This window comes from Mytilus galloprovincialis, chromosome 7 (genome assembly GCF_965363235.1).
Source record: "Mytilus galloprovincialis chromosome 7, xbMytGall1.hap1.1, whole genome shotgun sequence".
Classification (NCBI taxonomy): domain Eukaryota; kingdom Metazoa; phylum Mollusca; class Bivalvia; order Mytilida; family Mytilidae; genus Mytilus; species Mytilus galloprovincialis.
Window position 1 is genome coordinate 33,985,566 of NC_134844.1, and position 25,277 is coordinate 34,010,842.

Here is a 25,277-nt window from a genome sequence, read left to right on the forward strand (position 1 = left end):
CCTTTTGTGTACAAAACACAAATCAAAGTACCTGTCAGAACAGAAGGTTAAAGATTGCTTTCATTCATTAGTGGGGAGTAAAACTAAACATTGCATTTATAGAATATAAAGTACTAAATGGTGGCCCCATTGCCGGCAATGCTATTTTTAGCAATTATCTCCTTAAAAGGCGTTTTTAATAAACTAATTATGGAAAAACCGCTGTTGTCTAATTGAAGCTCAATATCTATTAGTGATTTTACCGCACTCAAATATATATGGTCCCATGGCTTTTCTTGGTGAATTATGGGGGTTTTCACAATACCTTACGATTTCGCAGAAAATTTTCCCTAATTTTGATCAACATAAAAAAATTATTTCCGGCCCTTCATCATATACATTTAAGGACAAATTTCTGCTTGCATGAAACTTCATTCATAATGCTTTCCAGAACAAAAATATATAAATGATATAACAACCAATCACAGAGAGCCATCTATTTTTATCTCTATGTCATGTTCCCTTCATAAAATGGCTGCGCCCATGTAATCTAATTTGGTATATTGTAACCCTATAGAGCATTGGTTGTACAATGTAGTTGATTCAATACGGATTCTTGACAAAGGAAGATAACTCCATTTTTTTTTTAACAAGGTCATCAATGATATTTATAGAACAGATATTAGATTATTGCACCTTGCAAAAGTTTAGAAATTTTAAGAATAACATATTATAATAATTGGGACTTAAATATCTGAGCAAATATCTTATTGATATATTTTATATTATGAAAATGTTCATGGATAACATGTTATGATAAATGCACTATATTTTGTGTATATCAAAGGTAAAATAACCTAAAAAGATTTAGATATCAAGTCAGTACTAATGGGTTTTAAATGCATTTCATGCGATCTTTTTCCCCAAAAAATTTCTTTCCTCCTTAGCCTAAACAGTCTGTAACACATTTACAATTGTTCCATAATAAGACGGACATCAAACCATTTCTCAATGAATTTATGAGTTTCTTCTACATTCAAGTTAAACCCATATATTATATGCTTCCATTGAAATTCTTCAACACTTTTTTCAACATTGAAATGTTTAAAGGTTTGTTTCTTAACGAGTTCAATCTTGACAGGACTTATTTCTTCTTTGTCAACTTTACCAACTCCTCTATTGTAGATTTCTCCAACAGTAAGTACCGACTTGAATAGAGATTGAGCATACCTATAGCTGCTCTGTCTACAGGTCTCTAGTGCAGTTTTTACAGCTTTATCACTGATTGTAAAGGAATCAGTAGCAGGAAGTAGACAGCCAGATACCTGTGATATACATCTCAGCCTAGCATTACCTGGCAAACTGACAATTCCAAATACAGCCTGCAGTGGAATGCACCAAAATTTGGGATCCATTACTTTGAATGAATAACTTGTAATACACTGTTCCTGCAGTTTATTGGTGTCAGTTAAAGTATTAGAAATGTTCTTTGGAATTTTTACAGGAACTGATTTTTGCATGGTCATGTCTTCAATATTGGACATCATGGATAGATAACTTACAGCTGAATATTGCTTTGTTTTATGTATATGTTTAACATTCTTTGCCGGAATCAGTTTCCCAACAACAGAAGCTTTCTTAGTAAGCCGACTTTGTGTTTTAGCACCTTCAATTGGTTTTCTAACATTAGCATTGTTTTCTATGCATGAAAGTACTGCTTTGGAACCAATGGACCTTCTTGATCTGTTTTCTCTTGTTCTCAATGCATATTTTAACCTATTCATAAAAGGTTTACATGCTTTTTCTTTGGCCTTTCGTTTGTTTGTGGTAGTTTTTAGTTTTGCAGATTTTTTTAGCGGAGACCTTTTGCTTCTTGTATTATGAACATTTGAAATGGATTTTTCTTGCTTGTCAGCTGGTACAACTGGTTGAAAAGTGGTTTCATTTTCATTGACTGTATGAGAAGTATTTGTCTGACCAAGATCAATTTCATCAACCCCATAAGTTTCAATTTCTGTGGAATTTTCTGATATCTGATCAAAACTCTGGGCTTGATCCACAGAACCATAGAAAACCTCATATGCAGAACCTGCCAAGGAAAGAACTTCGATTCCAAAATTCTCTTCTAACGTCTCTTCCTTTAACTGTACACCTGGAAACAAAACTAAACTTCATAATCCATATACCAACATTAGAAATTATATCAAAACAGGCTAGATAGAATATGATTCTTTGGTAATGTGATTATGTCTGACATTTGATCATTCTACTTTCACTATAAACGTATCACATGGTTGAATGAACAGTAACTATTATTAAGTCCCTCCATCATCTTGCAGCAGAAAAATGAAAAATCAAATTTTCCTGCCCAGGAAGGTAAGTTACACCATCTACTGCAAATTCAGAGATTTTGTCATTTTAGACTCAAATGCGATTTAAATCTTTGCAATATTGAGAAAAATCCTTTTTTATTCATATAAAATATTTCAAAATGCGAGTTTAAATTATTGCGATTATAACTCTGCCGCATTTTTCGCAATAATAAAAATATCGCAATAATTTCTGAATTTACAGTATTAAATTTACTTCAAGAAAGTATAGTGAAACCAAACAATCCAGCAGGATAGTCACTGAGTTTTGGCATGTACCGATAAATTAATATATTTAGCAGATCTACAATGAGTATTTGCTAATATATTCATTTTCTAGGTTCTGGCTGTTTTGTTGTTGTGGTTCTGCAAACCCCCAACCCCACATTTGCTTCTATCCTTTTAAAACAAAGTCAAATGCAAAGAAGTTTTACTTCTCACATTATAAATGATAACGTGTGCGAGTTCACAATACCAGAAAGGGTACACTGTACAGGTTGACTAACTAATCATCTAGAACTATTGCAAAAACAGTTATTTGAATTGAAACTTTAGAAAATATCTGCACTTATTTGACATGTTGAACTATAATGAAACCTCTGGAAACCTCAACAAAATCGACATTACAAGTATGATTGTATCAATTCAGGTAAATACAAAACAATAACCATTTTAATTAAAGATGTTAGGAAGTAGAACCTGCAAAACAACAAAATTTACATGGAAGAAAAAAATAACCAAAAAAACTTCAAGTCTTCAAAAGATATATATATGGTTCAGTTTGTTATATTTATATATATACATTTGAGCAAATTTACAGATCTAACATTGTTAGGTTGATGTTTAGACGAGTTGTATATATATATATCCAGGGGTAAACAAACACAAGAGTTAGACAACAGTCATATTTATTTAGATGTAAACAGACAAAATATCTATAAGACAACAATCATAAGTCATTCAAGGATAAATAATGTAGATGAAGAGAATTTATACAAATGCACAGCTTATATAATAATAATGCAACTCACTTCTATGATTTCCAGTCAGTGTTCATGCTTATTAAGAGTTTTTTTTTTTTACTTATTTGTTCAGGTTATTCGTTTTGGGTGTAGATTTTTATTCCTTAGAAAAGACACAGATCTTTTTGACTTCATTTTTTAAGATTGATAATATTTTGTAACTGATGATGCAAGAATTGATGACCTTTTACATTATATTAGGTATGAATGTTATGGTTTGTACAAATTATATATTTTAGCATTATTTCAGTTATTTTTCAAGCTGCTCTATAATTGTAGTTTCTTGACAGTTATTGTAGGAATATATAACCTAGAGGTGAAGTAGATGAAGAGCCTACGACACATGGGGTATCAATAGCCATGACATATGGGATATCAATAGCCTACGACACATGGGATATCAATAGTTATATCATTGTAGACAATCTTCGATAGCACTTATATCCAATAAATTTCGAATGTATTTTCTTCCATACCAAACAGCTTTGTGTAAAGCAGTCACAATGATTTTCCAATCTTTATCTCTATCATTGGGAGAGCTCGGAAAATACTCAAAACAAATTTGTTCTAACGCATTCATTTTTAACGGACTAATTTTCCTGTTGACAACAGATGCAGAATGAGCTCTGAAGAATTTTCCAGAAACATTTCCATGATATATATCTCCTATAGTACAGATATGACGGAACACGGTGGTGGCAAACCTATGCCGTTGTGACATACTACTTGTCATGGCAAGAGACAATGTATCATCGGAGATAATAAATGGCTCTGCTGGTGTTGACAAACATACAAAATTGTTCATATTGTAATTTAATTCTTCTGGTTGATTTCCAATCAATGTTATTAATGGAAGATCCCAAAATTTTGGATCAAGGATTTTGACTTTGCCTTTTCTTTGACTTTGTGATTTGCATGCAAGTGATGGCTTATTTAATTTTGTTTCTAATTTATAATTTCTATAATCATCCAATACATAAGGTTGTGCCAAATTTGATTGACTGGTATGATCTGGTTCAAACTGTTCTCGTCCAAAGTCTAGTTGCTTTATCTGGGAGTGTAGAAACCTCATTGGAACATAAGACTGCATTTCATCTGAAAACAAAATGTTTTCCACGTAAATTATTTATTAAAATTTTAAATTAAAAAAGAAACAAAGTCAAAATCCTTTAGTCTGCTGCTTTAAAAAAAATGAAATTGTTTTAACAGTTGTAACTCCTTGGGCCAAAATTGACAGGCATTTTGGGGTTATTCTTCCTGTCCCTTTTTTGGGACCTTATACTTCTATAACCTTGGCAGTATTGGTTTTTTGCTTTCATCAACTATTGGTTTTACATGTTTTACTTGGAAGGTTTTTTCAGAAACATGCATGGTGCATATTAAAATCTGTATCATACATCTATTTCAACTTTCAAAAAAAAAAAATCCAATTCCAAGTTTCACTGTCATACCACCATATGTTCTTTTTCTTATTCAATATTAGGTAAAAAAAAAAGTGTAAGTGTGTCAACAAAGCAATGTAAATTAAACAAATTTTTCGAAAACTAAGATTTTAAACTATGTTTCAAATTCCAGCATTCAATTTTTCTAGGCAAGACCAATAACATTAACACTGCTGAAATATCTGTTTTCAAGATGGATCTTTATTTTCTTGATGTCTATAGATCTTCAGGTAGAATTCTCCATAATAGATGGATCATTAAATTGTCATTCTATCAGAAATATCTAAAGGCTATCAATAATGAATTACTGTTTAACCAAAAATGTAGAGCTTACAATAATGCAAACACTTTTATCCAAAGAACTAGACATATCAATGATGCAAAACCTGTTCAACCAAGTCTGGAAGATCAAAGACATAATGTTTTCAACATAAAATCTCCTGATTTTCAGTGACGAATCACATTTTTAACAGCATGTACTGACATTTTATTCCTTTAAAATGATTATTTTGTCCAAAAAAATAAGATTGAAAAGTACATACCACAATCTCACCGCAAATTACAATCACATATATATCAATTAAGTTATTACAGTAAGTACATTGTCAGACCAATGTATTTTACGCCATCCCTTGCATGTTGGCAATAGGACTGATATCTAAGAAATTTTGAACGAATTTTTCCACTGTCCACAATGCTTTATGTAAGGCAGAAACAACAATTTTCCAATCTTTTTCCTCCTCTCCACACTTTGATGGGTAATACTGTCTACAGACAAATTGAATGGTCTGAAGTTTAACTGGAGAAATTTTACCCTTAATAACATTTGGTACAAAGACTTTTCCAGTGATATTGCGACCATGAGCTTCACCAATAGATATAATCTGGCGAAAAATTGCAACTGCAAATTTATGCCTTTGGAGCTCACACGTATTCAGCGCATGTAAAATTATTTCGGCTGGAATTTTATAATCTTCAGTTGATTGTGGCAGCAGAGTAAAATTATTCAGGGAACCAGTAAAATCCTCCTGTTTACTTCCCATAAAAGATTTCAAAGGAATTGACCAAAAGGAAGGATTATTGACAACCACTTTGGATGGCACGACTTGTCCAAGTTGAGGCTGCACTGATGACCAATTTGATTCTGTTGGTATCTGTATGCCACCTGAAAACATAGATTACATGTGTGCATGCTCGACTAAGTATGAAAGATAAAATAAGCCACTGAGCACTTAATATTGAATCATGTTGTACAATATATACAGCATTATACACATTCATCTGAATTGCTGTTTCCCGGAGTTTTTTCACTTAAACATGTCAATTTCATTGACTAGCAAGCTATAAATCTTTTGTATATGTTTTTTAATACTAATTAACTCTGTATCAAATGACAAAAGTAAAGTAGCTTCTTTTCTACACATGCAGCAAATACCAATTCAAAACTACAGAGTCAACAAAACATATCATGCCTACAGCTTGCATGCTAAAATATGATTACTTGAAACCCAAGATTTGAATAGTCTTGAAGAAAACCATAAGTTCTACAGCCCAGTCCAAGAAATTGTCTCACAATTTTTAAACAAGTTATTTATAAATGAATTTAATATCCTGTACAAAACATTTCTGGGCTGTTTGCCAAGAAGTAATTTGTGTAAAGATTTCAACTATTTCTATATATTATCAAATATCCATGTTTTGAATTCCGTTTTATTGTATAGAGAAAGAAAAAAGAGCTTAAAACAATTATTTTTATTTGGCACTCTATAACAAAATGTATTACCACAAGTATTTTTTTCAGAATATGACTCTTTGAAAGTTAGAAAGGTTCATATCTCTACTTGTTACTTTCATTCAGGTTAATTGTTTTCGTGTTTTCAAATGAAAGTATATCAGATCTTTGTTGTTCAATATCATCATCTCTTTTATCAGTATTATAATTTCCTTGAACAGGTATCACATTAGAAACTATATGTTCCATATGTCTAGTGAAATCCTCATCAAAATATCGTTCATTAATAACATTTCTCTCAACTTGTCGACCATACTGGTGAGGTAAAGGTGAAAGATCAGATAATAGTCTTGTATTTTTACCACCTTCGAGTGGGTTTGGTGTACTATGAGGAAGTTGAAATGTTGAATATATCAAAGATGTTTGCTTATCAGGTGTCAGTTGATTGATAGGCCTAACTGAACTTGCTGAAATTCTGTGAACTCCAGAACTTTGGACTAGAGATGGCTTTGGGCTTCCATCTTCATGAAAATACAGCTGGTGAAACATTTCATAGCAATTGAAACCCATTCCCTGTTTACACAATGGAATATTACACTTTTCGCATTTCTTCCGAGTGTACACAAACCAGCCAGCCCTAGTTTTTCGTTTATGGGCCTGGCACATGAAACAAAGCTTTTTATCGCATCTGACCAGTAAATGGCCTAATGCCTCCCATTTTGATTTGTAAACAGCTGAACTGTGCGACTGTAAACCATAACTGTCTGCAGGAAGTTGGCATGTGAGCATGTCACGAAGATTAGAAGAAACTTGGCCGCCTGAAAACAAAGAGAAAGAATTATTCTGAATCTGCCAACAAGGGCCTTTTGAAAGATCTCTTATATGTATGTGTATCATTAGAGAGACATATATATTAAACATTCTCTTTAGTGTAACATAAAATGCATTCACTAATCCAGTACATTGGTCAGTTTTAATACAAACAAAGCTTTTGTAGTTGGCAGATTCATTTTAACCCCTCTCTTTGAAACTATCCCTAATCCCATTGCAGAAAACACTATTAAGTAAGCTTCATAAAAAGCAAATTTCTTTCAGAGTAAGCAATGACTGTTCTGCTCAGTTAGAATAGCGTCCCAAAAGGTTGACATGACTTTCACAACAGATTGAAGAAAACAACCAAAAGACATCTCAAAGACAATATATAGTCTTAAACAAGCGTTTATACAATGTCAACTCATTGGCGGATCCAGGGGGGGGGGGGGGGGGGGGGGGGGGGGTGGTTTCCGGGGGTTGGAACCTCCCTTTTTTAAATGGCTGGATACGCCCCTGCAACTCTTACCTCTTGGAAGTTTATCTTAAAAAGTTGTGAATAAGATCTAAACCAATGTTTTAGAGTTAATTTGTGTGCATATTGTCTTCACGATGAACTGCTAAATCTACAGGCCCAGAGCTCAATTTTTGAAAATTTTTAGTTAGATTCTGTTGGCCTGTAGATACGATTTTTACAGGCCAGAGAGCAATTTTACAAGCCTGGGCTGCCACTCAGCGTGAAGCCTGATCTCTTTACGATTATTCTATTTGCTATAAAAACAGAAATATCCTTGCTGAGCAACAAAACCTAAAAATTCATTAAATTCGATTTGTACTTCATTTTTTAACTGGTCTGAGATCAGAGCACAGCCATGTCAAGTCTGGTTGTGTTTTCTTTAACATGTTATGATAATCATTGTAACAGTCCCGTTTTCCACTACACAGTGGCACATCACATGCGTCACAACAGTAATAAGATCTCACATTCCAACCACAGCTGGTTCTATTTCCCATGATTTTACAGTATACACAGTATTTGGCCTTTGAATCAGCGTTATACACAAGACAATGATATTTATGCTTTTCGACATTTCTCCCACCCTGTTCAGAAGCATCATTTTTATCAGTGACAATAAATGGTGGACTTTCTGACACATCTTGACCTTCAAGTTCACTAATCCCCATCAGATATGGTAAATTTTGACTTTTTTGTAGAGACCACTCAACTGGCTGATCATGTTCATAACCATGGGATTTTTTTTCAAATTCTTTGGAAATATTTTCATGTAGTTCCTGTGTAAACTTGTGTCCAAAAGAAGATTGTTCTTTGCCCTGGTACCCTGCAAGAAATGAAATTTACAATGTAGGGAACCAGAACTTACAAACCTTCGGCAATTCATTAGAAAGTCATTCAACTTGGTAAAATGCCCACTATCAATAAATATCATATATCCAGGAATGCGAGTCTGGTGTTGTAACTAAAACCTTACAATATATCTGACTGTAAACACCAGTATTAAACAAAATCAATATTTCCCAGATGATATTTGAAAGCAAGAATCAATGAAATATTCAAATAAAAACAAAACACACTTTCCTGTAGTAAAATATGAATGATTCAGCACTGATATAACTTCAACTTTGAACATATTTCTAGTCTTAAATTTATTTCACCATCCTTTTAATTTTGATGTTAATTGATCGATTGGCGTTTAATGCCACTTTCCAAACTATTGTGCTATTTTATGGCAGCCATGTTTTTAAAAGAGGATGAAGGGAAGCCAGAGTGTGCAGAGAGAACCAATGACCTTCAATAGGAAAACTGACAATTCTAGTCAATTCAAATGGAGTTGGGCAGGATTCAAACTCAGAACCTCAGTGCTGACAAGACTTAAGAAATACAGAACTTCCGCTACTTATATCACTCAGTCCCCTATATCTCTTTTTTGTTTTAAAATTAAATAATTATGTCCATAACATTTAGTTTTTGGTATGTACCGGCATGTGTCTGATTGATAATGGTTACTCCAGAAATTAAATCAAGGTTTTTAAGGTGGTTTTTTTTCTGTTCAGTACAATATATTTTTGCAGATAGTTTAAAGAATTTTTTCTATGTTCACAGTGATTGGTATCGATAAAATTGACCATTAAAATAATTCAACATTTTATTCTAAAATACCAACACTGACATATCTAAACAAAGATACATAAATAAATATAGCACAAAGACGATAACATGCATATAAAAAAGGATTTCTGTTTTGTTCTAAATAAATATCCAAGTGTCTTGTTTTAGGCCATTAACTAATAACAGATACTGTAAAAATTGCAAAAATTTGCTGTCCCTGAAACTTTTCATAATTCAATGTTACAACTTAAATTAACTTGAGATTGTTTAATTTGGACATTAAAAGAAGTAAATCAAATAGAATACTTTACAATCAAAACTTTGTTACATATTTGGTGTATGAATAAAGTCTGGTAGGAGGTACATGTAATCCTCACAATAAAGTCTGGTAGGAGGTACATGTAATCCTTACATCAGTTTTTTTTAATTATCCAAATTCAGATCAATGTATTAAGAGATTTCTTTCATACAAGATAATTTTAGAATATCAACCATAAGGGATTGTTATTTTTGTAAAACAAATAAAGAATGCTCATCACTTACAATACATATTAATTACTTTGAAAATTACATGAGAATATTACATTTTTTTTAATTCATTTTCATTTTTATACCTTCTTAAGGTGAAAAAGTTGCCCTGAACAAAAAATTAGCTGGCTTTGTGTCTAAAGAGCTGTTTAGTTTCAGATGTTGTAAAGATACAAAAGCTTTTCTTCCTGAGTTTGATGTATATTAAATTAGGAGTAATAAAATGAATACAAGGGTCAAAAATACCTAATCAATTATTAACATTTTATGTTCCATATGAAGAGATTTGAGAAAGAACACCCAATTTAACAAAGTGTTGAAATGGCTTAACTTTACTGTTGAGAATCTGTATAGATTTTGTTTGTTCTGTCACATAACAGAATCAAAAGATGAACTGTAAGCTTCTGCTCATACCTCAATTGAAATAGTGACAGAAATTTCACACAAGTCGGTAACATTTTAAGATATAATATTTCCAAAACAAGTTTAATATTAGGGAACTGAATTGAATCACATTATTGTATATCCAGATTAAGCTGTCACATATGTGCCATAAATGAACAGACAAAGGTAAACAAGTTACCTCCCTTATTTTTGAAGATGGGTTATTACAAATTTCAGTAACCAGATTAGGTGATCAATATGGATCGACACTGCTTTGCAGATAATACAATCAAATCTTAACTTTTAAAAAACATGTACATTATAAAACAACATTAGCAAACAAAATGAGTATTTTCAAACACAAAACAAAACAAAAGGGCATAAATAGGGAAAGAGGGATTTCCAATACATTTTCATGCATCTTTAGTCATGATAATTATTAACACCTTTTTAAAGTATAGTGAATACACAGAACACATGCAAGTTATACAATTAAATATTATTATATAAGAAACATAAACAAAGCCTTGTTATTGAAATTTGAAGATAGTAATGAATATATTTCTCCAAGCTTTGTCAATAAAATTTCAAAATCTTAAATCCCACATTTTGTACTTGGTACACATGTATGCATTAACTACCCATTGGAAAACAAGTGCTTCTCAGACTAAAGCATAATATCTCAATTTTTTTACATTAATTACTCAAATATTTCTTTGTTTTTAAATTGAAGGCTTCAAAACTGTTGTAATTTTTTCAAAATATGATTTTTTTTTTTATTTTGACTATTTTCAAAAATTTGAAATCAACAACGAAGATTTAAGACCTGATCTATCTTTACTTTAATACTAAGTGTTGTCACAAGCAAGGTAGAAAAGCATGAGAAGATAACTTTAAAGTGTCCTTGTTTTTTTCTCAATAAAAAGAGTATCATAAATGGTAAAACGTAGAAAACTCAAATATATATACAAACAGAATAAATTATAATTGTGATAATGCCTTCAGAATTTACCTGTATCATTTATCAGAAAAACATAGCAAAATAATAAATATGGAAGATTAAAAAAATTATATATATACTTGGCACATAATATGTAAAACATGGAGCATTTCATAAATTATTATGTCAGTCAAAATTTGTTCAATGTGGCAATAACAGTTAATAGGAATATTGAAATCTTTTGTTCAAGGACTGAGCCATTTAAAACCTATTCCTACATTAAGTATGTTTTCAATGAAATGCCCTTTTTTGTCTATGATTTAGCTGAACACATTAAATTTGTTTCAATAACAACATATTACAACAAGTATTCTTGTTGGTTATTAGGTGAGTAAGTTTGTTCTTCGTTAGGGTTTGGTTTATCATCTGTAGTTTTTGGCAAGATTCCTTGTTCATTTTTCAGAGGTTCCAAGGGAATTCTATTTTTTTCATTTGCAGTTTCAGGTGGACTGGGACCATTTGTGTTATGTGGTGAGACAGTTATATGTGACTGCTGATCAGATCCACGACTCTGATCCAGACTCTGTTGACCACTGTCATCTGGGTCCAACATTCCCCCATACGCCTGAAGTTGATCAGCAATAGCCTGTGTCATCATTGAGGTAAATTCTTCATATATTGCAGTTTTAGCCCCTGGGTCATCTACTTTGGCACTTTTACGAGGTTTTTTTGGTGTTTGACTAGCAGTTGCTTCCTTTAAAGTTTTCAGCAACATCTTTGGTGACAAATCTGGTTGTTCCATTCTTAATTCATGGTACCTTACAAAACAGTCTTTCTTTCCTTTACAAAGACATACATCGCAAGCCTCACATTTATAGTAAGATTTTATAGCCCATCCCGATTTTGTCTTAAGACGGAGTATATTACAATATGCGCAAGCTCGTTTATGGCCAGTGATGTGAACTAATTTGTGACCTGGCATAAACTCTATTTCTTGATCATTTGGGTCTTCAGACGGTTCTTCCTTCCAACCTGGATACTTCTTAGCTTTAGCACAGGCAGGCATAGGCTTTGTTTTTAAAACTGGCTGTTTGGGAGCTGAAAGAATAAAGAGAGGCTAGTGTTAGCTTTACTATTACGTTCACAATTAAAAGTTTCGTGCAAAAAGAAATTTATAAATCTTTCTCAAGGTATCACTAAAACATTTATTGAAAAGAATTTGGAATTTGAAATAAACACAGCCTCTCTTTATTGTTCAGTAGCTATAGCAACACGTTATGCTGCTTTTCAATGGCTATTTTGTACCTAAATAGTGCCAAGGTGTTCTCAATAGTTTTAGTGAAACCAGGAGGAATAGAACACTTAGGCAATATTTAAAAATATAAACACAAACAACATGCAATTTATATTATCAATTTAAACATGCCCACTGTATTAGTGTATCAATGTACTGTTTGGTGTATTGGTGTTTTATGTGATTGGTGATCATATCTATGTCAGGTTTACTACAAGAGAAATAATGCATTCCATCACTTTAATTTCCCTCTGGTTTAAAGGTCAAATCCATTGCAAACAGGTCCATTTATGTGCACAGCCAATTCAATCAAAAATAACATCTACCTGCAAGTTTGAATCCTGTACATTGTAGAAAACATTGATCAGACTTGATTTTCAAATAACATTGCAAGACTGCTTGTTTGCAAAACCAATTGTCAACACTGCAAAACTTAATAACAACTAGATTTCAAATCAAATTACAATGTTTAGTTTTGCAAATAATGTGTATAATTTCCTCTGCAAGACATAGTTTGGCCCTTGGGGAATCATTTTACAGCCTCCATTAACCGAAATTGAACATGAAATTTAGACTTCTCAATTTTGTATTATGACTGAATGGGACAAACATGAGAATCAACTCGGCAACTGCATATCAACCTTAAATAACTAAGTGTTCAAAGGGAAGTAACTCAATCAATATTTGTAACAAGCCTTTTCCAATTTAACCCAAGAATATCAATGCATTTTCATCTTTTCATCTTTTAATATAAATTATTTAAAAACAAGCTAAAACAAACATCACAACTATTCATTTTGAACTAAGAGACGACTCTTTGCTTTTCAAGAATTTATAATAATGAATTTGACCACTATATGCAAATACGGAAGCACAGAGCAGGAAGAACATATTCCATTCAGAAATTGCATCATTCAATTACATCCCTTGATATCTTTTTTTGACATTCAATTCTGGACATATATAGTGCTAATGCATATGCTTTGATAGTTTCACAAAACCATCAAAATAAGTTTCAATTTAAATTTCCAGTCATTAAGGAATTTTATATTATAATGTTGTAACTTGATCGACACTTTCTTTCGTCAGCTTTAATGTAACCATAGTCAGAGAATGAATTTCTAATGCCCTTGTCAATAGCGACCACACATTCTCGCCATGCTTGAGGATATAACGCAGGATCAGCCACAGGGTAATAGGCAAATACAATGCTCTCAACCTTTTCTAATTTATCAGTGATAAGTGGCATTTTGCCTCTCCGACCAAAACAATTGTGATCTTTCAATTCAGGATCAGTAAAATAGTGCCTAACAAGTCTCCAAGCAAAGTTTTGACGAGAAACGGCATTGGTTAATATTTCTTGTATTGTGTGTTCCTCTTCAGGTTCAACACAGTCAGGCCTATGTTCAAAGTTTAACACTTTCACAGGAATTGCATCCTCAACATAATATTGTAAATCTCCACAGTCTTCTTCTACCAATATGGTGTCTCTATCTTGGGATCTCATCATCTTGTATCGGAGTGGATCAATTTTGTTGTGTCTGTTACCATGGAGACCTGCAACAGCACACAACAAAATGATCACCCATTTGTAATTTTATAATGGTTATATTCTAAGGTTTTATGATTCTTCGTTTATATATTTTTTAAACACGGCTTCAATATTTTTCTTTTTTTTTTTTTTAACATGAAACATAGAATTCATATTTTTTCCAAGATAATGTTTCATCCTTTTTTATCTTCCATTTCTTTTAGTTTATTTAAAATTTCTAAAGAACTTTTTTAATAGTGCGTAATTTCTACCATCAATTTAACGAACGATTGATTACTTCATTCAAAGTCAAAGCAAGAATACAACTTCCATTCCCACTAATAAATCATACATCACAGATCAAAACAAGAAAACTACAATTCCATGATTAACGACTATTTCAACCAAAATCAAACATTCCAGTCAATTGTTTAGCTCTCTACAAGGTTATATCACTCCACATGATTCAAAACCTTCAATGATCCAGTCAATTCAAATATATGAATCAGTATTCAATTATTTTTCAATGTTTATTATTGATTCCATTCTTCAGTTATGTATTTTTTCTGGGACATTTGTTTGGTGTATGTGGACCTACCTGTTTAGCATTGCCTTCACAACTCTGCCAGGTTTTTGTTTGATGTCTGAAACTTTTAATAACCATTACAATTTACTTAATACCAAATTTTTATACCAACATGTTCATCTGTATTGAAAACGAGGATGATTTAAATGATATATGTGTGTGTCACTGTCTTTATTAAAAATAAGTATTTTGCATAAAATTCCAGAACTCAAATGTGTGAACAAAGAAAGATAACTCTGGCGGACTTTAGAAGGTAATGCTTTTAATCCAAATGATCTCCTTTCTCCAGCTTTTCTCAGGTAAAATTCTCCTTTTTTAATTCATCAATATATATACAGATGCACAATAAACAAAAAGGTATCTTGATGTGATCATTTTAATTAATACAATACAAGAAGTAAATTTGCATTTTTTTGCAACAATGTATTAATTTCTAACTTATATACAAGACTCATTTCAAACTTCTGTTGAATATGAACACAAAAAAAAATTATAGAGAAAAAAAAACAAGAGGCTCTCAAGAGCCTGAATCGCTCACCTGGTAAACAATGCCTTATTGAACATATTGAACCATGCCAGGCAAACATGTACAGCTAACAATTCTTCAATATTACAAATATATATGACTTACTGTTTATAAATAAAGAAAATGAGACCAAAACAAAATAAAACACAAACTTTATTTTATACACCCTACTGATCTTTCAGTTGAAGTTTGGTTGAATTTGGTAGAGCAGTTTTAGAGGAGAAGATTTTTTAAAGTTAGCAAATATGATGAACAAATTGTGAAAAATTGTCATTAAAGGACATTTACCCCTTAAGGGGTCAATTGACAATTTTGGTCATATTAACCTATTTGTAGATCTTACTTTGCTGATCATTTTTTCTGTTTACAGTTTATCTTTATCTATAATGATATTCAAGATAATGACCAAAAACTGCAAAATTTCCTTAAAATTACCAATTAAGTGGCAGCAACCCAACAATGGTTTGTTTGATTCATCTGAAAATTTCAGGGCTGATAGATCTTGACCCAATGAACATTTTTACCCCATGTCAGATTTGCTCTAAATGCTTCCGTTTTTGAGATGTAAGCCAAAATCTGCATTTGAGCCCTATGTTCTATTTTAAGTAACCTTTTAGGCCAGGTGAGCTAAAAAGGACATAAGTGTTAAATACCTTCAATGTATTTTAAATTGGAATGTAATTTGCAAGGTGTCATTTACACTAATTTATCTATCACATCTTCACTTTTGGAATTTTCAGATCTTCTTAGAGCACTATTAATATTTTTAACAACGAACTTCTTCCATGCTATGGGATTTGAAACTTCTGGGTAAAAATGAATGACATATCGATATAAACAGCCAAGACCATAGGAATTAAGGGCAAATTTGAGCTGCCTGCCTCCCCCATAATATGAATAGAAACGACAAAGGTATTCATCTGTAAAAAGTTCTGGGAATAGTTTCTCTAACAAATGCTTGGCAAAATTTCCTGGGCTATTAGATTTATTAAATTCAGCTAAAAGTTCAGCATTTGAAATTCTGTAAGGAGGCTCAATATCTGAAAACTTGATATCCAATTCTTCTAAAAACTCATTAGTGAATAGAAAGGATCTTCCTGAATTCTTATTTCCGCCAAAACTTTCTGTTACCAGAACTGGCTCTGTTGATGTCAATACAACAGGATGTGGCATAATTAAGATCCTCTGTTTATCCTCATTTTCAGTTTTGCAAGTTATCACCTCTGGTTGAATGGGTGGAGATGCTTAAGGAAAGAATTCAAAAATCAGAATATCACTATTGGGTAATTTAGATTTCTTATTTTAATAATCACTGGTAGGAAACTAATCATTAATGTTTATACGTTTTTTGTTAGTTGGACGTCGTAAATTCTCATTTATTTTAGAAACAGCACTCTCTTTCCAGAGGTGTGTGCTTTCAAGTTCTGGATGAAAAAATGTCACATATTTTTTTAGGTAAGCTTTTCTAAAGGGATCTAGTTCTTTCTTATCGCAACGTCCACCTCCATTGTAGGAGTAATAAATTCTCAAGAAATCAGGTCCAAATAATTCTGGGAAAAGTTTCTCCGAAACATTTTTAGCAAAATTTCCAGGTCCTAAACTTTGTTTATGAAGGTCTATAAGTGTTGTAAGTGATATGTAATGTTCCCTTGGAATATCAGAGAATGGGTCATCCCTGCCTTTAAGAAGTATTTCATCATAATTGAAGCAGACAACTGATTTAGCATTGTCTGTTTTTGAATCAATTGAGGTTGGATGTAATTGCTCAAGATTCTGTGTAACAGTATAATCGAAATTCTGTCCCATAAAAACTGTACTTTGCAAGCTGCTCATGTCATCTGAAACGACACGAAATTTACTTTCAGTCACGTTTTGAGATAATTTCTTTTATACCAAATTTGAATACTACAGTAAAATCTAATTTCAGTCAAACTCTATGTCAGTAAGTAGTCTCCAGTTCATTATTTTACAAATTTCTTTGAGTGTTTCCCGCTTGTGACCCCCAAACTTGCAAAGTACAGACACAAATGAAATTTATGGAAGCGTTTTGTTTCTCTACAATGATCTATATACAAGATACCTTTTTGTTCCAAATAAATATAAAATTGTCACAAACAATTTGTTTGTCTATTAGTATATCAGAGACTGGAAGCTGATTTCATCATCTTCCAATTTCTTATATCAGCATAATCAGGTCACATTGACCTACATATTAAAATGAGAAAACATTCTCATTGCTATGACATCACACTTTATAATCTGGTTTGAGCAGTTCTAAGTGGTCCTAAAATTTCTTTCATAAAACTTTCAATGCTGGAAAAGACTAAAATTCAACATTTAAATAAATAGCATTCAAGATATTATTCCCTCATTAAAAATAATTCAAAAATAGTACAACTTCTGTCCAACAAAGCAACTGCTGCACCAGATTACAAATTTAATTTTTGACATGCTTCAAGTTCAACTTTGACACCATGCATATTATTGACTTCATTTTGATTTCTGTTCCAAGGTTTGTATCGATACTCTCAGAATAAGCTAGTTTTAAAGCTTTATGTCTTATACACCACAAGAAACACGTGTATATATACACACACACTAAATAGTACTATAGTATAACCTGTCTTTTGTTATATATAATAAAACAATACATTTTATCAATAAACATATCTATAATGTTATGGGTGTCATAGCAATGTTAAAAGGAGAAATTTATTTCCGTTTTCAAATTTTTTGATAAATATTTTTGATAAACAAATAACTTATAAGTTTTGTATTTTTTCAGTTGATTCTTTTTCAATATGCCAAGTGAATTTGAATATATTTGAAGGCGAGACATGTACATTTAAATATTGTTGAAAAAATTTCTCCATCATCATGATCATTAATTCTATTTATATACAGTAGTGATCAAATTTGTATCTATTTTAAGAAGAAGTGTGGATCCCTCAAATATGTTGCATTTATGATTGTAGATGAAAAAGATTCTTTTAAATGTATTTCTCTCAATTGCTGCCTACCCATGATAATGTTTTATTAAAAAATTTCTGCCATATCTATTCATACCAAAGTAGGAATATTGAACCAGATGCTCTGCAGGGTGCAGCGTTATATGACCGCAGAGGTCGAACCCTGAACAGATGGGGCAAGTATGGGCACAACATTTAAGCTTGATACAGCTCTGAATTTGGATTGTGATTAAATAGTTGACACAGAATGAATGTGGTCTAAGAACTTAAAACTTAAAAATTTTAAATTGGACATTTACCTGTATTATGGTCCAATATCCAAAATATATATATAGTGTGAAACAATCAGTGAAATATTGTGAAAAATTTTCATTTAAAATGCTCAGTTTTTCTGGCTTTTTGGGTCTGTAAATTACTTTAAGCTGTTAATAAAAGAGCAAACTAAAATAATTTGAAGAAAAGAATTTAAAGCCCACATTGGTCAATAGCGTGAGGCCTGCAGTTTCCTGCAGTATATTTCTTAAAAGAAATTTCAACACTGATATTTAGTAATCTAAAGAATCTTCTTCATCCACAATAATTCTTCATTTACTGAGGAAATCATCAGTAATAGAATTTGAACCTATCTTTTTTGGAATAAAATTTTAAGATTGTTGAGCTAATTATGGTTAACAATTCAATCAAGGAAAACATGGATATAGCCGTTTCACACCTTTTGATATTCAATATAAAATGTGCTTTGTTAAAATAAAATTTTTTAACCAGGAAACCTTATAAAGGGAAGTTTAGCACTTTTTATAGACTGTTTTTACCACAAGATCTAGCAAATTTAAAATCAGGCTTGGTCTTGTACAAAGCAGGATATAAAATTCATTAACTTTTCCATATTACTTATTATCTGGGAAAAATGTCAACGAAATAAAACTTTGATTTTCAATTTTGACAGCATTGTTTATATGCAAATTGTATTTTTTTCAACAATAAGGCATTATGAAAATGAAGTCCAAATCTATGATTTTTTTTATTTGAAAAAGAATGAACTGATCATAAATGATGTTTAGATACTGAACCTCACTTATATCAGTAATTTGTATTGTGCCTGCAGTAAAAATGACTCAATTATGCCATCTTGAGGGATCCACACAATAACCCAACAATGCAGACTCAAAAATACCTTACAACTATGTCTCATTCCTAAATCATATAGAATTGAGTTTTTTCTTCGGTATATTTATCTCAACAATGTTGGGTTATAATCAGGACAATATTAAAGAAGACCTACCTTTGAACTGTCCTATATACCAGGAGTTATTCTGGTCACCACCAGCTGCTTCGTTTGACATTTCATCCCTTGACCAATCGCCTGAGGCTTCTTCTAATTCCAGATCGCTTTCATCATCGTGTTCCCTTTGTTCTCTTTGTTGTGCCTGTATCATACTTTCTTCTGGTACATCAACATACATGTCTAATCCAGCTTCACCTGTCGGTTCTACTTTTACAATACTTAAATCAGGTGCCATATCTGTACTGTTGGATGCAGACCTGTCATCCACTTTATTTTTTGTCCTACAATGTAAAACATTTAACATTTAACCTTGATTTATTATAATCAAATCAAATATATTATGTCAGCTGTTTATTATTTTTATTTTCAGAAAAAAATGCATTTGTTTTGGTTGTAAATTGGTCACTTTAATTGTCCTATTTGAGCAATATGAAAGTGTAATTGTATTTTTGGAGCGTTTTATAACTTGCTGTTTGGGACGAGTCAAGGCTCTGTGTACGTTGAAGACTGTACTTTGACCTATAATGGTTCACTTTTACAAATTGTGACTTGGATTAAGAGTTGTCTCATTGGCTGTCAAACCACATCTTCTTAAACTTATCGTCACACTTCAAGACAAAAGATTAGAGAATGAGTTATATCTATTCATCTACGTATTTTGAGGATACATTGTCTGAATGAAAATTAATTACAAACAGAAATAATTGCAAAATTGAAATGACTAAAGATTTTATTATGTTTGACCTTTATTAACACATGTGTGTGTTGTCGCAAATGCTTGGGAACTTGCATGTTATTATAATATATTTCTAATGTAAATATTTATCACATGTAATATACAAACCCCAAATCTTTGCCTTGATCTGAAGATTGTGGCCTTTCCATTTCATTTCCTGCTGAGGTTGATGTTCTCTTGGTGGGTGAATCGTGTGATTGTGACATAGAGGCAGCTTGGGAAGCACTTCCTGCTGCAAATGATTTCTTGACTTGATTGATTGGGGACATATTAGCTGGCGACATTGACACAGGGAACAGACCTCTCTGAGGGGTGCTGGACTGATGGTCTAACGATGACTGTAATTTTTTGGCATATGTTTGTTTGTCTAACATATCTTTATCCATAGTGGATTTGTGTGGATCTTTGGTTAATGGTGATGATGCTGATGATGACGATAATGATGATGTTCCTGGCATGACTGTTAATGGACTGACAGTGATCGAGTCTCTACCCGTACTCATGATGGGACCGTCACCGGCAGCAGTGGGATGAGATGAAGAGTCGTTCACGTTTACGACATGAACATCTTGTGATGAATTGAGTTGACTAGATACTGAGATAGCTAGGCTTTTCTGTATAATGGGAGGAGCTGACTTATTTCCGTCCTTGTCTGGTGGCTGAGTTTGAAGGATTTCCAGACTATCTTCCACGATCTCAATTACACCTGGCTTTGGGTGAGATGGGCGTTGACTATGGATTGCACCAATTCTAGGTACCCTTTCCCATGGTTCACCTGCTGCTTGATTGCCAGTATTGCCCATGTAACTATGAGTCATGCTGAGAGTATCATCAGCTTTCTGACCAAACATGGCAAGATCAATGTTGGGACTTGGTGGTCTTTGTTGTTGCATTCTTTGTCGTTTGCCACTTGGACTTGTTGGTCTCACTGAATCAGCAGCTGCTCGTTTCATCATTCTTTCATGGAGTGTCTTTTGAAGGTCTGTTGTTCGTACATGACGGAATTCCAGGAGATCAGCTGACGAGTATTTATATTGTGTGTTGGAATATACAGGCACACCTGTTTTCTTTTGAAGACAATTATAGAAGTCTATACAGCACTTTGTTACACTGTCTACTTGTAAAAGTCTAGCTACTTTTTCCACATCTTTACAATTTTCTTCACTTAACATCATAAATCCTTCATATAAGTACTGTAAGAATGAATTGACAGCCTCTTGTTTAATATCTGCTGCCAAGCGTACTTCCAGATGTGAACCAACAGAGGCATTGTCCATGGACTGTAACATAGGACAAGCAGCTACCAACACCACTCTGTGGGCCTGAAAGATAGGAACATTTATGTAATTGCAGTCTTTACATTACACTTATCTGTTATAAATTAAATAGATTATATATGTTTATCTCTAGATGTCTTTGTTTTTTTTTGTTGGTATCATTATCACCCAGACGGAAACCCGGTTGAAATAGAAAAAAAGAATCAAAGCTCTTTGTTAGAGAAGGCGATAAATGTTTACTATAGTGAAAAAATTTTTAAAAGTTAATAGAAACAAATAAAATTAAAATGTCAATTGTTCTTGAACAATTGAGAGGTCTTTCCTTTTCGAAATGTAAAGTACATGTTCCAATAGGCGTAGAATGCATTGAAAAGCTCTCAAACACACATAAAACCGTTAAAAAATGACAAAAACAACAAATTCGATCATTTGGACATGACCTTGACTTTTGACCTTGTGAACTTTGTGAAGGTCATTGGTCCACAATGTCATTGTAAAAGGCCCCATGGGTCTAGGACTTTTCGTTCAAGAGTTAAAGCTAATTTTACCTTTTCAGAAACCGTTAACGGCGGTTATGCCCCTTAAGAATATGTCAAATCCTTTCGGTCAAAATGTAAAAAAGTTGTGCCTCAGTCACCTTAACATTTTTCACTGTTTACTATTTCTGTAAGATTAACCGTTTTTGAGATATCGACTAAAAAGTTGATAGGTCAAAGGTCAAGGTCAACCTTAAAAACATTTAAAACACACTAAAAATCCTTAAAATAAGGTCAAAAACACATAATTCGCTATCTGGGACATGACCTTGACCTTTGACCTTGTGACCTTTGTCAAGGTCATTAGTCCCCAATGTCATTGGTGAAGACCCCACGGGTCTAGGACCTTTGGTTTTATAGTAAAAGCTGATTTTGTCTTTTCAGAAACCTAAATCAGGGGTTATGCCCCTTACAGAAAGGTCAAATCTCTTCGGTCAAAATGTAACAAAGTTGCGCCATAATGACCCAAACATTTTCCACTATTTAAAACTTCTGTAAGTTTTATGGTTTCTGAGATTATCCCATAACAAGGTGTTAGGTCAAAGGTCAAGGTCAACATACAAATTTGACCTTGAGGTATTTTTCAAAGATACATGAATTGATGATGAATGGTGAAGATCCTAGGTGTCTACGACTTACGGTTTCCGAGTTTTGGTGGCCAACCGACACCGGTTAATTTTCAGAGGGGCATAACCCTACCAATGAGTCGTTGAATCTTTTCGATCCAAATGTAACGAAGAACCGGGGTCTGGTCCAGAACAAATTTCACCCTTCGTTTTTTTTCTACCTATTACAGTTACGGTGTTGGAACGATAACAAGGTTTTTGGGTTTCGGAGGGATTACTCCGAACCGACAAAATATTTCGACTCACAGGGTGAGTTCCGGATAGGTATTCATGACACAGATACAAAGTGTGAATATGAAAGCGACACGTCTTACGGTTAACGCGGATAAATTTGTCAAAGTTTGGCGGAAGAATAATAATAATAATAATAATAATAATAATAAACAGAAGAAATACAGTAAGGTCTTTCCCTTTAGTAAAAGGAAAGACCTTAATGACAATTTTCTTCTCAATTACGAAATGTTTTATTTTAAAAACAATTTGCATAAGTTTTCAATTTATCAATTACATAGTAAAGCAGAACAATTAGATACCAAGTCGATGACATGGGTATCTTTGAAGTTGGGATGTAGAAAATGCATAACGTCCACTTGTATCTTAATCTATCTGATGAGTTAAGCCTTTTTCAACTGATTTTTATAGTTCGTTCTTATGTTGTACTGTTATACCACTGTCCCAGGTTAGGGGGAGGGTTGGGATCCCGCTAACATGTTAAACCCCGCCACATTATTTATGTATGTGCCTGTCCCAAGTCAGGAGCCTGTAATTCAGTGGTTGTCGTTTGTTTATGTGTTACATATTTGTTTTTCGTTCATTTTTTGTTTTACATAAATAAGGCCGTTAGTTGTCTTGTTTGAATTGTTTTACATTATCTTATCGGGCCTTTTATAGCTCACTATGCGGTATGGGCTTTGCTCATTGTTGAAGGCTGTAGTGACCTATAGTTGTTAATGTCTGTGTCATTTTGGTCTTTTGTGGATAGTTGTCTCATTGACAATCATACCACATCTTCTTTTTTATATAACCTCTGATTTTTTATTTTTTTTTACCACGGATGAAAAACATATCTAAAATGAATCACAAAAACAGAGTAGGTGTTTACATATAGCTATTTTTTTACTAAAAGTACTTGACGACTCTTTCCAAATTGGATGATGAAAATGCATATCTTTGAAAAATTATATTTTTTTGTGTGTGATAACTAGGGTTTATAGTCTTCAACCACTAAAAAAATCTAGTCTGCCCTTCCACGAAATATTTAATTAGAATTTTTTAAATGTTTATGAATTTTGGAAAATTCCACCCGACAACCGATCGGACAACAGTTTTAAGTTGAATCAATGCAGACCAGACCATTAACTGATGCTCATTAGCTAGTTGATACATTTGTCTTTTGAAATAGAACTGACATATAAGGATCGTAATGGTGCAATGTGGATAAATCTATCGGTTTCCAAAAGCAAAACTGGCAGCATGTTATCCCTACAATGGATTCCATTTCTACGATTGTGAAAATGAACTGCCGTAATGGGGAGATAATTTTGACGAAGTAGAATCCTGACTGCACTTATCTCCTAGCATTTATATACAAATTTTCAGAAGTGACAAACAAAAACAGACTGCTCACTTTTTTCATGCTTAGTCAAACATACTACCGGGCCAGCAAAAATTTCTACAACAGGCCAATAGTATTAATACAAGTCTGTAACATTAAAACTTAATAGTGAAGACTACGTATGATTAAGGATGATAATATTTCTTAAGATTTCTTTGTCTTGTATAGATATCATTTAATATTTTACCTTGCACATTGTATATGACTATGTAACAATTTTGACAATTCAAAGAATTCTGCAAAAAGAGGTTCTGAAACTGACATGAACTTGAAGGGTTTGAGTTTTTGTTGTGTGTTTTAGGCCATGTTGTTACTTTAAGACATGGTAATGTACTTTTTAGTGGTTTCTAAATCTTGAGATTTTGTCTCGTGAATTTTTTTTTAAGTCATAATGTATATATGGATTAAATAGACATCTTTTGTTTAGAACATATTTACTGTGAACCAACTTATTTTAGATGACAATTTATTAAGCGTTTAGCCCTTTATACATGATGATTTGTTTTTGTAATTTTTGTACATCTTCAATGTAATATTGTATAAAGGAAATATTTATTTCTAGTATTTTCTGTAGAAAAATTGTTGGTTTACAGTACAGTAACTACAAGGTTACCTTTGTGGTGACATTTCCTGTCCTTATTAGTGCATCACATAACATCTGACTTTTCCACATCTGTGCTAACTGTCCCAGTAAAGAACTGGAATGTATCTGGTTCATATAAACCTTCTGGTACTGATTCATCTTTGATGCTTTCTAAAAATAAATGTAGAAAATAAAGAATTCATCTTTGACCATTCAAATCCATCAAATCTGAAACTTAGTCTTCCAGGGATCACCACACTGGGCAAATAAAGTGACTGTCTCACCATTTCGCTCTAGAGAAGCTTCAGGGAAAAATTAATATTGCCCTTAATCTGTAGTAAAATCTTTCAATGTTGGCTCCCGATTTTTTTAAAGTTCT

General features: G+C 32.6%; 1 protein-coding gene across 30 annotated transcripts in view; it reads right to left on the minus strand.

Annotated features, from left to right (window-relative positions):
* LOC143082833 (uncharacterized) overlaps positions 1-25,277 on the minus strand; it is an 85,809-nt gene that overhangs the window by 54,041 nt on the left and 6,491 nt on the right. For 21 of the 30 annotated variants that reach the window (XR_012980481.1, XM_076258743.1, XM_076258740.1 and 18 more), the window contains exons 2-4: positions 24,929-25,069; positions 20,370-21,583; positions 19,523-19,806 (exon numbers count right to left, since the gene is read on the minus strand). Coding sequence is in view for 29 of the 30 variants with exons in the window: in XM_076258743.1 (XP_076114858.1) it covers positions 19,523-19,806; positions 20,370-21,583; positions 24,929-25,057 (1,627 nt within the window). In the remaining variant the exon portion in view is untranslated. The other 9 variants (XM_076258717.1, XM_076258730.1, XM_076258736.1 and 6 more) reach the window with 9 other exon arrangements.